The sequence below is a fragment of the Cebidichthys violaceus genome, unplaced genomic scaffold, assembly GCF_023349555.1.
Source record: "Cebidichthys violaceus isolate CVI_PGR_0920_01 unplaced genomic scaffold, fCebVio1.0.p SCAF_3, whole genome shotgun sequence".
Classification (NCBI taxonomy): domain Eukaryota; kingdom Metazoa; phylum Chordata; class Actinopteri; order Perciformes; family Stichaeidae; genus Cebidichthys; species Cebidichthys violaceus.
Genome location: NW_027176483.1, coordinates 7,091,150 through 7,104,998, shown reverse-complemented (window position 1 = coordinate 7,104,998; position 13,849 = coordinate 7,091,150). Strand labels below are relative to the sequence as shown.

General features: G+C 44.0%; 1 protein-coding gene across 1 annotated transcript in view; it reads left to right on the top strand.

Annotated features, from left to right (window-relative positions):
- The first annotated feature begins 121 nt into the window (after nucleotides 1-121).
- Nucleotides 122-13,849, top strand: part of LOC137881603 (zinc finger protein aebp2-like) — a 19,055-nt gene continuing 5,327 nt past the window's right edge. The window contains exons 1-6 of the mRNA XM_068723608.1: nucleotides 122-720; nucleotides 1,468-1,678; nucleotides 1,964-2,071; nucleotides 2,262-2,448; nucleotides 4,355-4,479; nucleotides 9,857-9,924. Coding sequence (XP_068579709.1) covers nucleotides 170-720; nucleotides 1,468-1,678; nucleotides 1,964-2,071; nucleotides 2,262-2,448; nucleotides 4,355-4,479; nucleotides 9,857-9,924 — 1,250 coding nt within the window. The 5' untranslated portion in view covers nucleotides 122-169. The remainder of the gene's footprint in view (nucleotides 721-1,467; nucleotides 1,679-1,963; nucleotides 2,072-2,261; nucleotides 2,449-4,354; nucleotides 4,480-9,856; nucleotides 9,925-13,849) is intronic.

Below are 13,849 nucleotides of genomic sequence, written 5' to 3'. Positions count from 1 at the left end.
TTTTGGAAACACATGGAAAGTTTAAATACCAACGTCAGAGTTTCTCCTCCTCGTGCCGCCTCTGACCAATCACAGTGCAGACAGCGGGACTTGACCCAGCCCTTCTTCTGCAGTGGAGCGCTTGTCGGTGCCACGGGTAAAATTTCGATACCGAAAGTGTCTCACGGGCATGTACGCCGCTGAAATGGCTGCCGCGGCTACAGAAGAGACGACCGCGCTGAGCGTTGAGAACGACGCGCCGCCCGTAGAGACAAACGAGGGGAAAGACGAGGGCCGCACTGAACCGGAAACGGTGGAACCGGGCGGTAGCGTAGAACCGAAGATGGAAGCGGTGGACGCGGAGGCCGACGAAGAGAAGAAGCCCGCTGTTGCGGCAGACAAGGCCGCGAGCGAGGCGGTGACAGACGACGGCGCTGTGCCGCTGAACCAGGAGGCGACCGCCGCTCCCGAAGAACCGGAGCGAAAGATGGAGCTATTACAGGAAAGGCCGGGAGAAGGAATCAACGAACCTGTTGTCGATAACGCATTGAAAGAAGCAAAGGAGGAACCGGGAGAGGGCAGCCGGTGTTCGGGGATAAACTGCGAAAAGAGCCAAACTGTTAGTGAAGATGCTGAGAAACCCAGCGGCGGGGGCGGGGAGCTGGGCGACAAGAGGCGGCCGAGCGTGGAGATCTCCTCCTCGGATGGTGAGCCGCTGAGCCGCATGGACTCGGAGGACAGGTGGGTCGATGAAGTGACAGCTTATTGTTGATCAGTGAAGGGATTAATGTAACCGTTAGGCACAATAGTAACGTTAGTTATTACATCCCCATCTTTGCTCGAGCACGCGATAACAATTGGCTAATTAGTGACGTAATAAGTACACGCGTAAGTATGTTACTAACCAAAACATGTTCGTTAATTATAAATAATTAAAAAATAAAAAATCTTCTCCCTCATTAGACCATCAGAGTCTCTGTATTTGCAATTATTCAAAAGTGTACACCTTTAGATAAAAGGATATTTCAAAACTTTGTCTGCTGGATGCAAGCTGTTCCCAACTTCACTGAAAAGTACATTTTCAGTTAATTTATTGAAATGTGAGTCTACTGATCTAATAAATGAAACTGCAGCCTAAATATTGGACTAGAAATGGTAACAAGTAATAGTGACTTATTGAATGAGTGATGCCTATGAGCCCTTCTGTGACGTTGACAGCACAGTAAGATAATAATCTAGCATTTATTACAACAATATAATTGATTTGACATGAGTGATGGGAGTGGCATGCATGGAAAATCAGCTGCAGCCTAAAGGCTTTAAGCATAGTAACTATTAGTAACAGAAATATCTGCACCTGTTCTTCACGGCTCTGCAAAGCCTGATCAGAGCTGTGAAGATACTCTCGATGGCCTTAGCGCCCATTTTTTATATTCTCTCTCTCTCTCTCTCTCTCTCTCTCTCTCTCTCTCTCTCTCTCTCTCTCAGTATCAGCAGCACCCTGATGGAGATGGAGAGCACGGTGTCGAGTGGGCGCTCCACCCCCGCCATGATGAACGGACAGAGCAGTGTCGGTTCCTCCGGGACTAAGACGGTGGCTTACTCCTGCTGCTGGGACCTCTGTCCGCAGTGCTTCAGCTCCAGTCCTGATCTGGCCGAGCACATCAGAGGCATCCATGTGGATGGACAGAGAGGAGGGGTCGGTAGAAACAAACTTCATGTTGTGGCTCACAGTCGCATGTTGACTTTTTCTATTTCTTGATTAAGACGTAAGAGATACCAGACAACACTTGGAACCTCCTGCACCTGTAGCATTCATTCAAGAAAGTCTAGGACGGATATAATTACAGAAATCTCTCTCTGTCTGTCTGTCTGTCTGTCTGTCTGTCCAATAACCCGTCTCACAACTAACCAAGCCCCACTTTCTTTCTCTCTGTGTTTCTTCTTCTCTCCTCTCTTCGTGTTTGTCTCTCACCTCCCTCAGGTGTTTGTGTGTCTATGGAAGGGTTGTAAAGTGTACAACACGCCGTCCACCAGTCAGAGTTGGCTCCAGAGACACATGCTGACCCACAGTGGAGACAAGCCCTTCAAGGTAAATCAAATGTGCAGCTGTTCCTCTACATTATCACGATCAGGGAACTTTACTGTATGATAATATTCTGTTTAAGGATATTAACTAAAACAAAACGTGTTAGTAGTTTTTTCCAAAACAGTTGTTGTCTTGTCCTGTTCCGTGGCAAATATACCAAATGTCCTGTGTGTGTTTTTGTGCCCTGCTGCAGTGTGTAGTTGGTGGCTGCAACGCCAGCTTTGCTTCCCAAGGAGGGTTAGCTCGCCATGTGCCGAGCCACTTCAGCCAGCAGAGCTCCTCCAAAATGTCCAGCCAGGCCAAACTGAAGGAAGAGTCGCCCTCCAAGGCCGGACTCAACAAGAGGAAGAAGCTCAAGAACAAACGCAGGTGCTCCCTACGTACGTACCTCACAGGCACTCAAGCTAACCTCATTTCAAAGTGATTCTCGTCGTGATTACAAGCTGAACACATTTTTTAGGTACTGCCATGTTTGTTGTTCAGCTTCTAACCTTCCTTTTTTTTTTTTTGGAGAAGCTAGAGCTGGACAGCTCGCACACAAACTGGTACAGACGCTTCTGCCAGCTAGACAGATTCTGCCCGTGGCAATGTTCTGCATTTCAGAGCTTTTTAGTCCATTCGCATAGTTTCTCTCAGCCGATGCGTTCGTGCTCACGTTGACACCGATACTGAACGCTTTGCCTCAGATGGCCTGTGTCTGCATTATTCAAACTCTGTCCTTTTTTCTACTTGTACACCTCTTCTTGTCCTGGGAATGTGTGAATGTGTGTGAAGTGAAATTCTAATCTTACATTACATACAAATAGGATGTTACAGTTTCCCGCATATCTCCAATTACTGTGAATTTTACAATTTTAGTTGAAGATTTATATGGTCATTAGGAGACCACACCAGTGGTTTTGCATATTTCAGTCCATTAGTAACAGCATACTTGAAGTTATTCCCAAGCATTACGTTTAGATTGATTTCCCCCTAGATAGCCATTAGCTACATTCATTCATCAAAATCAGCATCAACTATCCTCGACTCAAAACCTGCCTCAGGTAGTAATGAACCATCGAAGTAAACTTTTATTGTTAAAGTCTTTCACTTATACATTGTAATCCAGGTGGAAAATAAAGCCTTTTTAAAACTCTCTTAGTGTTGCATTCAAGGACACTCTTGTCATCCGCCGGTTGATGGTTAAACGTAAAATGCTGCCAGAAAATAAAACGCAAGACAAGCCATAAGACATTGTGTATGTTGGAAGGATCCTTCTTGCTGTTACCAAAAGATGACGTTTGACAAACGACTCTGAGACTTCAGATGTCAAAATGTCTTTTAAATTAGAGCCCTAGTCCAGCCCAAATAAAGACCTCCACTTTGAATGCAGCGACAGGTCAGGGGACAGCTTGCCACTCCATTACAATCAGATAATAAAGTAACATCAAAAGTTGCTTCCTGCTGTAGTGAGCTTCCTGGAAATCAGTGGCTGTTTTGAGGTTAATATTCTTGCATTAACCTCTTCCTGTTGAGTGGTGTTTTTGTTGCAAGTGGCAACATCCTTGTAGAGTCACATGTGTATCTGTTGAGTCTTATGCAACATTATATTCATCCCAGAGGGGGACATTTTTCTCTGCATTTGACCCATCCCTGTATAAAGGGAGCAGTGGGCTGCCCCATGACAGGCGCCCGGGGTCCAGTGTCTTGCTCAGGGACACTTGGACACAGGACACGTACCAGCCAAGGTGCCATCGAACCAGACGACCCTCTTAACCCAGTGAGCCACGGTCGCCCCAAACATGCTGGGCAGCAGTGATGAAGCTGATGTTTGGGATATTATTCATCCATCTAAATGCTGTCTCTCCTCCGGGCTTTAGAAGACATCGCTAAAACTCAGCAATACCGACAATTACACTTTGCAAAACTTGCAAGAGGTTTTACGAAAGTGCTTTGCATAGACTTCAGCCCAAAATCTTGAATAAATGTATTTTTTTATCAGTTCAAATGTCACACTGTCTGAGTCTCTGTGACACTGAATATGTGCAGTGAAGCTCTAAACCATAGGAATGTCACCACCACAGTTTTCAGTGCAGTGTTGTACGTATTTCTTCAATACCTTTTGGTCTTTGTCGCTGCAAAGCAACATTTAAAAATGAGAAAGGATTGAAACGTTTCAGTCATGGGATGTTCTGATGTAGTTATGGTTATATAACAGTTCCTTTTCAAGTCATTCTATATGGGATCACAGTGGGAACCTGATGTTCCGTTTGTTTGACTCTGCTCTCTGCTGTCTTCCTCCTCCAGCGAGGCCCCACGACTTCTTTGATGCCCAAACCATGGATGCTATTCGCCACAGAGCCATCTGCCTTAACCTGGCCACCCACATCGAAAGCGTGGGCAACGGCCACAGCGTGGTGTTCAACAGCACGGTGAGTCCGTGTGCAGCTTCACTACTTCCGTATTGATGGCCTCTGGCTACCTGTTTCCATTTGAATGGCTTCAAATACAGCAAGTAGCTGAGGGAATGCAGAGACGAGGGTTGAAGGATGCATTCTCTTTTGTTATTTTTTATTTTTTATTTTTTTGTGGTAGAAAATGCCAGATGCATTTTTCTGAATCTCTGCAAAATGTTGGCAAAAATACTAATTATGCTCTTTTTTTTAATCTGCATGTTAAAAGGTGAACCGTAATGCAGAATCAGAATTCAACCAAAGACAGCAAAATATGAAATGTGACTTATGATGATAAATACAATTTGTATTCATTGAGTTTAAGGCTATTTTAATCCATTGTATGTATAGTAAGAAGAAAACCTGCCTTATCATTTAGCATGAGATTGTTTTCACATCTGTTGTTTCATTATTTGACAACAGGGGGCATGATAGAATCACTGTTTGAAGATCTGCCTCCAATCACTGCAGGTTTTTTTTCTGAGTGCACTTGAAGTGAACCTTGAGAATCGCCCCGAGGCTCCATGTTGTTTTCTGTGAATCGCGCTTCAAAGGAAAGACAATCGCATTGTTTTTGTGCTCGGTCCATTCTTAGGCCAGTGTGTGATACATTATTAATGAGCTCTAAAATGCCTAAACACCTTTTTCTGTTGAGGGCACATATGAGCACTCGCAGGAAAAACTATTCTTTTTTTTTTTCCGGTGAAAGATTCTCCCTTTCTCACGGACAGAGAGTGGAGGAATCATTGAGGGAGGTTTACCGTGATGACATCTTCGTGTGGATGGCAGATTTATTTTTTGAACGACTGCTTTTCTCGGACAGTTCCACTAGGGAGCGCTCTATCCCCTGTTCAAGAGCCTCGCATTACAGGACGGTGGAGAGATGAACGGGACATCCTCCGTGGTTTCTCAGCACCGTCTCTCGTATTCGTATAGAAACGTACTCTGTAGTCAAGTGACCATTCATCAGTTTCCACTGGGAAGGAGCAGACATGTGGCCTCTGTTGTCTGCTTCTACCACGCTAGAGTAGGTTATTTTGTTTGTGTGTCCCCCCCCCCCCCAGTGAGTTAACGCATATTTAAATGATACATTTAATGTGCAGTGCTATTATAGCGTGCTGCCACCAGCTCACCGAGTTGAAACATTTAATGTGCTCAGAAACTCTCCAGAATCTACGTTTTCAACAGCTCCTAGAGCACTACTGTGATTTAAACCGACTCTACATTTGAAGAACTACAGGTAATCAAATCAAGGATGTGTGGTCAAAATCACGTAATAAAGCAAAGCAAAGAACAGGGATCCCCTGTTACATGAGACCTATTTCTTCATTTGTGTAAAAGAAAACTTCAATAACAGCTTGCTTGTGGAATCATACATTTGTACAAAATCAATTCGCAGAAAAACAACATACCAGAAGAAGATCATACTGTCACAATGAAGTTGGTAAACTGTAGTTTATTATTGATATTAAAGCTCCTGTAGTTTTAACTTTACTCAAAGACAGATGATCGAGATCACAGACTATATTCTGGATTTGTATTTATTGTAATAAAATTGGAAGTGTGTAAATAGGTTGCAGATGATGTAAATAGACCTGCAGGTACTACGCGTGTCTCTAATGCATGCATGTACATTGTCAGCAGGCAAATAGAATGCCACGAAGCCACTTCAAGCATCTCTTTCCCATTGAAAGGATTTCCAACCCAAATAATTGAAGCAATTTCTGAAACTGTGCAGTTTTTGACGAACTTGCTGTCAATGCTTCTGTTCCTTTTTAAAGTGTAATTAGAGTGTTGACACCGGCGCTCTCCTCACTACACTGTTTCTCTCAGCTCAGTCAACTCTTCTCGGCTTTGCTCTGCTCCCTGCAAACCTCAACTGCTCACCAGCAGCCAAGAATTTTAAAAGAAAAGCTTAGAGAAAGAAAAAAAAATCCCCAGTGAAGATAAAGCTTGGGAAGAGGTTAAGAGAGGTAACCACATATTTGGACACAGACTGAGAGGGAGGAAGAGCCAGCCAGGGGAGGGAGAGAGAACCAGAGACTTGGACAGAAAGGACCAGAAAAAGGGGGTTAAGTGGAGTTCAGGGTCATGGAATCGGAAGGAGATCTGGCCAGTTGGGCATACATTCTCCTTTTCTCTGGTCCCTGGAGGACTGTGGTGGAGAAGGACTGCGGCGCTGCGTCAGACCCCGGGCCCCAGCGGACCTTCCCCCGGCCTGGGGAGACGGAGTAGAGCTGTGGGGGTTCTGTGGAGTTTGGCCAGCGGGCCTGCTGACATGCCAGAGCAGCTCAGCCGTGTTTATGATGGGATATTTTTGTTATTACGCCAATCTGCGTCATCCACAGCTTGACCCCCTGAAACTAGACAGGCACCCGCTTTTAGCAGGCCGGCCCTCCCCCGGCTTCGGTCCTGCAGATTTCACTGGCTCGTTTGGGAGCCTCACTAATGTTCACTCCCTATTTCCTCCCAGCTCTTTCCTACCTCCCTCTCTCGGGTCTATAGAGGATAAAGATCTGTCCCTTAAAGCACCAACTGCCATCATCAAACCACTCGGCTCACAAATCACTTCATGCTGCTTAAACACAAGCCCACTTCTTAATCTGAAGGCCTGGTCATGGCCTGAGCTTGTGATCATTAACCTGGTGCTGTGAGTAGCCCGGGGCCACGGGTTAAAAGCTCTGCATTTTTAATTAAAAGGGCAGCGAAGCAGCTGCTGGTGCACGGAGTCTTAGCCCTGAGACGTTTACTGCCGGGCCCGTTGCAGCCAGCACAGGGTTCAGGACGGTGCTGCAGAGAGGCTCTGCTGTTGACTCTGAGAAGTTAACCCACGTGTGGTTCCACCGTGGAGCAGCAGCAGCCAGTAGATGAAGGCAAAGGCAGATAAACAAGAACAACATGCAACGACAATGTTCATTTAGGAGGCGAGACTGAAGCTCTGAGAAGCTGGGAAGGAGCTTTCTATTTATTTTTAAAGATTGATTTGGAAACGTCCAAGAGGGGTCTCTAATAGCAATTTAATTTGATCTCAATAAAAAAAAGCACAAATATCTGTTTTGATCGTCAGATTAACAAACATCATGTCGGCCTATTCTTTAAAGATTGACAGGATTTTTTCCGGTGTATGAATATAAAATATTGAATACAGTGTGCTTTAAGTAGAATACACAGTAAATATACTACAGTACTTGTATAGACAGTCAAACTACACAACACAAATTTAAAAGAGTCAATACAAATACTGTAAAAGATCTTTATGTATTTACATACAAGATTACATTTACAATGACATATTCAAACACTCTTAAAAAAAGCCTGTAGATGAATAAAAAGCTTAAGATTTGAGGTCATTATAGAACTGAGACAATAATAAAAACCTTTGTGATTCTTCATTTGGCGTAACGGCACAGGAGACATTGGAAGGAAAACTAAGTGGAGATTTACAGAAGTTTTGTTTGTGAACATAAAATCTATCAAATTCAGAAACAAAAAAAAATGAGTTATGCTGGAGAGATAATTATATCATTTGAAGTTTAAGAGGCGAGTTGAGATGAACATTTGAATATTGAGTAAGCTGATTATACATGTCAGAGAAACTCTACCGGTTACTTAATTGCATGTAAACACACTGACGGGATGCAGAAATGATAATTTTAAATGTCCTCAGCAGGGTTTGAGTTTCACATCAACTACTTCTATTTAAGTTTCCTCACTGCTGCTGTTGCCGCTGTGTTGCTCTGCCTTCTTCTTCTCTCTTCCAGTTTTCTGCTTGAACACAAGAGTAAACAACAGGGTTGATTTGCCAACTTGGCTGCTGTTTGTTAAGCTTCTCACAGACAAAAATGAAGGCACCGAGCCAACAACCACAACAACATTCATATCTGCTAGCAGAGCCTAAATATTTCTTACAAAAAGTTGATCTAAGTATAGCTAAATGTGTGAGTTGTGTCACACAGCAGCTTATCAAAATGAAACTACTACACCTCTTCTTGCCCCTCTTTTACTCACGGCAGCGTGGGAGGAGGATGTTTTCTAACGTACTAGTTTAGAAAGTACAGAAGAGACAAATAACATAAATAATCACCAGCATGACAAAAGGCCAACTTGTCAGATCAGGGAGATAAATAAGGTTACAAACATGTTGGCTCAAAAGCGGGAGGACAAGAAAGGCTGTAGGAAGAGGATGATTCTAGGTCTCTGTCTTCTCTCAGTGCAGCCTCGTCTCCTCTGTCCTCAAACCCATTTCCATCAACGCCGCAGCCGTTCCCCAGAGTCACCGAAATAATTTCAGATATTTATGTGCGTAAGCGAAGTTCTTCACATGTGAGCTCATTCCCCATCCTAAAAATAGACATTGCTAACAAAAAAGAGCCCATTGACGCAAAAGGTCGTGTCTCTGGCTATTTTAGACGCTCCTGGTTATTTGTCTAGCTTCACTTTCCCCTACCGACAATATTTCTGTGAATTCCAGACCCGTTTTACAATAAACCAACACAGCATGACGGATGACAATGCTATGCATGAAGAGGGGCAACTATTTAGGAAATTGGGTATTGTCTGAACTGCATTTTCACAAGAAGAAAGACTTTGATGTGTTTGGCTGTTTTGGCAGAGTAAGTCTTGGGTAGTTAAACCAGGGGACAGAGCACAGCTACAATGAACACGACTGATGTTACTGAAGCAAACATTAGATAGTGGGTTCCTGTCCAAAGCGTCTGCTGTCGTGGATTGTGTCGCCACCAGAGACTTGTTTACGGTGATAACTGCGCCCCGAGTCCATCTCCTTTGCTCGATGTTAGTCGCGATGCGCAGTTCTCGGTGAAGTCTGGATGCTTCGGGTTTTTGATTTCTCGGTCTTACACTATGTTGCAGGGGAGTGCGAGATAGAGCCTGTTGAAAATAGAAACCTCACTGAGCTCTTGCATGCATTATTAAGAGTGCTCACATTGCTTATTAGTGTAATGATCAGCCACTGTATCACTCTGTGAGATGTTTGAAGCATGTAGCCTCATTATTCGTCAGAGAGGTGGGGGGGGGCAGGACGGGGGCACGTCTTTGAAGCCCGTTCTCAACAGACGAGGGAGGATGCTGCAATAGCAGCCAAACCCAACACATTTATGCTAATCCGACGCTTGTAAACTGTCTTTGGAATTAACCAAAAAAATGTAGGTTAAATTATAAGTCTATGTCTATTTCTGGTGGTTACTTTCCATTGGTGAAGCTGGTTAGAGGTTACTCAGCTATGCCAACAGCACGGCAGAGACGAAGTGACAGCAGGAGGACGAGGAGTAGTCGCTGCACTCACCGTGTCTTTTTAGTGCTCAGCTTGTGTTTCTGCTTGGTTGTCTCTGTGCAGGTGATGGCCAAAAGGAAAGAGGGGTCTGGCAAGGTGAAGGTCCTCCTCCACTGGACACCCGAGGACATGTGAGTAACATCTGCACAGACCTTCACCACAGATAGAATGTTAACAATTGAGAGAATAGACACTTGTGGAACAAATTACAAATGATCATAATGATAAAACGCAAGAGAACTGTTTTCTGTCAAAGGACTATTTCTGACCGTTTTGTACGTTACAGATTTGTCGTAGATAGTTAGGGATGCACTGATCACACTTTTTTTTCCGGACCAAGCACAAGTACCTTCATTTGAATACTTGCCGATACCCAGTACTGATATGAGTACATAATAATACAGTTTTGAAAGAATGTTTTATTTTCATTAGATGTTCCTAACACATTACATATACAACATGACGCTGTTGTTGACATTTTAACATTCATCGTTGTGTTTTCCTGATGCAAACAGAGCAGAACTCTTTGCAGTACAGCTGTAAATATTTCATCCTTCAACCCTGCTATTAATTAAACAATTAAAAGATGTTAATATTAAACAATATTTAAAAAACAGTTGCGCAAAAACTCAGAGCAGCGGCATGTCACTCAAAGTTGGCGATACATTATTAGGCTCATTAGGCCGTAGTGGTATCGGGTGCAGATATATCGGAGTACTTTTACGAGTATGAATACATGAGCACAGTACTGGACCTGGTACTGGTTCTAAAGAATAGAACGTTGTGCACTGCGTCCCGGTTGCTCATGTAGTGAACCGCATACTAGCATAGCGGATACTTCTGAGTCAATATGCTAGATGACCCAACTACCTGCCAACGTTATTCATCGTAGCTTTAACCCTATTGGGGAACTGGTGGAGGTAGATTTGAAGTACTGTTCTGTGTATGTATGGAGGTAAAGGGATATGTGCCCATTAACACTTTGAGATTTGTAGATAACCTTTTAAAAAGTCACCGATCTACAAACGGGCAACTCAACAGCACATTTACAAACCTCATGCACATCGCTTACCATGTAAAGTCTGAGTCTTTAACACAAACAGTCCTTTTTGAGCAGCAGGGGTCGCACGCATGTTCAAGTGAACATCAACAATGTGTATGCATCTTTACGAGTCTCTTTTCCATCCAGCTGTGCACTCAACATGGTGGCCTTCCTACGTCAGGGCTTGCAATAAATCTTCACAACCTACCTTTTGTTGGCTGATCCAATACTTGTTGTCAGTGTCAGGATTCCAGGTCCCCTTATAGTCCACATCACTAAAGCACCTCATCTTCTCCTCAGAGGGAGCTGAGGGCGTCAGCCATGATTATCAGACAGCATCCTCACTCAGTGTTATGTCAAAGTCTGTCTGAGATCAGCACCCAAAATGACTTGATTTTGTTCTTCTTCTTTTTTTTTTTTTGTGGCTCCCCAACACGTTTTTAGATGAATTCCCTGTTTAAGGCAAGGTGAACCTTGGCACCACTTAAGCCCCTTGAGCAATTTGGCAGAAGAGCGGGCAGGTTTAAAATGTGCTTATGAAATGTATCCGTCTCAGAGAGAGAGAGAGAGAGAGAGAGAGAGAGAGAGAGAGAGAGAGAGAGAGAGAGAGAGAGAGAGAGAGAGAGAGAGAGAGAGAGAGAGAGAGCATTCAGCAGGGTTCCTGCTCAGTGGAAGCTCCCACCACACATCCCACTCTCTCATTAAAGAGTATGATCAGAGAGAGGAAGAATGAATGGCAAGAGGAAAGAAGGTGAAGGAGTAAGCAGAAAGGGAAGAGGGGGAGGAGGAGGAGGAGGGGGAAAAGAGTACAAGGTTACAGGAGACAAAGAAGAGGATGGGCAACAAAGAGAAAAATGGATTTGGTGAAGATGGCACTGGGCAGAGAAACCCAGATGATGCATCATGAAGTAGATCACAGCTGACAGCTTCCGATGAACATACTGTAGCTAAACCGTTGTTCTCTCAGTCTTTTCCCCTCTCTGATCCACCTCTGCTATCTCCTCCTCGCCCTAGTGTGGGAGTTTAATCTTGTGCATTGAGAAATAATGAGAGAAGTGGGGGGGGGAGAAGAGAAAGATGAACTTTGGTGATCAGGAAAGACTCCTCAGATTAATTCCAAACGGAGAGACGTAGATGGAGATTGATACCGAGACTCAAAAGACAGATGGAGAAAGAATGGGGGAGGCAGAAGATGGACAAAGGTGAGAAATGAGAGTTGGAAGAAATTGGTTGTGGGAGAGAGAAATGAAAGGCAGAAAGAAAACAGAGTGAGTGATGGGGAGTAAACAGAAAGAAGAAACGAGAGTGGGATGCTTCCCCCCCCTCGTCCATGCAGGAGAAATCTGCGATGCTACTCATTCTTGTACTTGCTCTGAAGCAAGAGAGTAAACTGTGTTGAGACGGGGATGGTTGGTAGTGAGTGTCGGTTAGGCCAAGTTAATATTTAGTCTTTGGCTCAGTGTAATGTCCTCGTACCTGACGGGCAATTCAGTGGTCATTTAGTCAGCCATCAGTGTCATCACCCAGGGCAACATCGAGTGCTGCTCTCTCTCTCTCTCTCTCTCTCTCTCTCTCTCTCTCTCTCTCTCTCTGTGTCTCTGTCTCTGTCTCTCTCTTTCTCTGTCTGTCTCTCTCTCTCTCTCTCTCTCTCTCTCTCGCTCTCTCTCTCTCTCTCTCTCTGTGTGTCTCTGTCTCTCTCTGTCTCTCTCTCTGTCTCTCTCTCTCTCTGTGTGTCTCTGTCTCTCTCTCTCTCTGTCTCTCTGTCTCTGTGTGTGTCAATGATTAGCCGGGTGAATGTGGGAGGTCATGTTTATTAATGTTGGAGCAAACCATTCACATTCTGACCGACACTCATTAACTCCATTTGGATTAATGAGTGAGTGATTAACATGAACCGTTCTGAACATGAACCACCAGCGGCTCGGTCAGGAGGAAGAGGGGGTGGGTGGGCTGAGAGAGAGGAAGAGAACCATCACTGCTGTCTGATCTCTGATGGACGGGTGAATGGATTCCCCGGCACGCTGTTGAATGCCGCCGAATAACAAACACACAGTCGGTGACGGTGACGCCTCGAGCCACTGGAGGCATGCTGGCACATCATCTCTGTACAAACTACACAGTGCTCATCATACATGCACAACATGGGTTTAACTCCTCAGCCTTTGTTAGCTAGTGTGTGATGTTAACACAAACATAACTCAAACAAGGCAATGAAATATGCATCAAATTCCATTATATGACTTTTATCTATCATGTATTCCTAATATAAACCTCCCCGACTCCCTAGGGTGAAGAAACATTCTGGGAACTTCGTCACATCAAATTGGCAACACTAATTCAGAACCAAGGATCTCTAAATACACTAATGGTCCATAAGTAGCATTTAGCATTTAGTTTACAATTGAGGAATAGACAACAACGCAACCGAAAACGAGTGAGAGACGTGTGTTGACCAAATGTATTGGTTTATAATCTAGTAAACTTTGATTTGTTCATTTTAAAGTACATTTTGTATGTGTGTGTGTGAAAAAGAGATGGAGCAACACCTGCAGCCTAGTCTGAAAAATAAAACCTTCCACGGAATTTGTCTTAGTATATAGAGGAAGATCAAATTAAGTATCAAGCGCTACCTTTTATTATTAAAGACTACTATAATACTATATTTTCTGCCCAGTGTATGTGGATAGTCATGTGATATTCATTTTCAGGCTTGCTAGTGTGGACGGAGATAATTTTTGTGTTAAAATCCCGGTTTTGAACAAAAACTCCTCTCTTCTGATGATGCAGTTTATAAGGACATTGAACTTCCTTCCTGCTGTTCCATATAAAGTTTAGTGTGTTAGCGACATTCACTTAGCTGCTTTGTTATGAACTTATTACTCCTTTCGACACTGGGGCTGGGCTTCACTCTGGCAACCCCCCCCCCAGTAGCGCTCCCCACAGAGGCCTCACTCACAATATACATTTTTATCTCATAAAGAAGGAAGCCCAGTAACAGTCTCCTCTGGAAAATA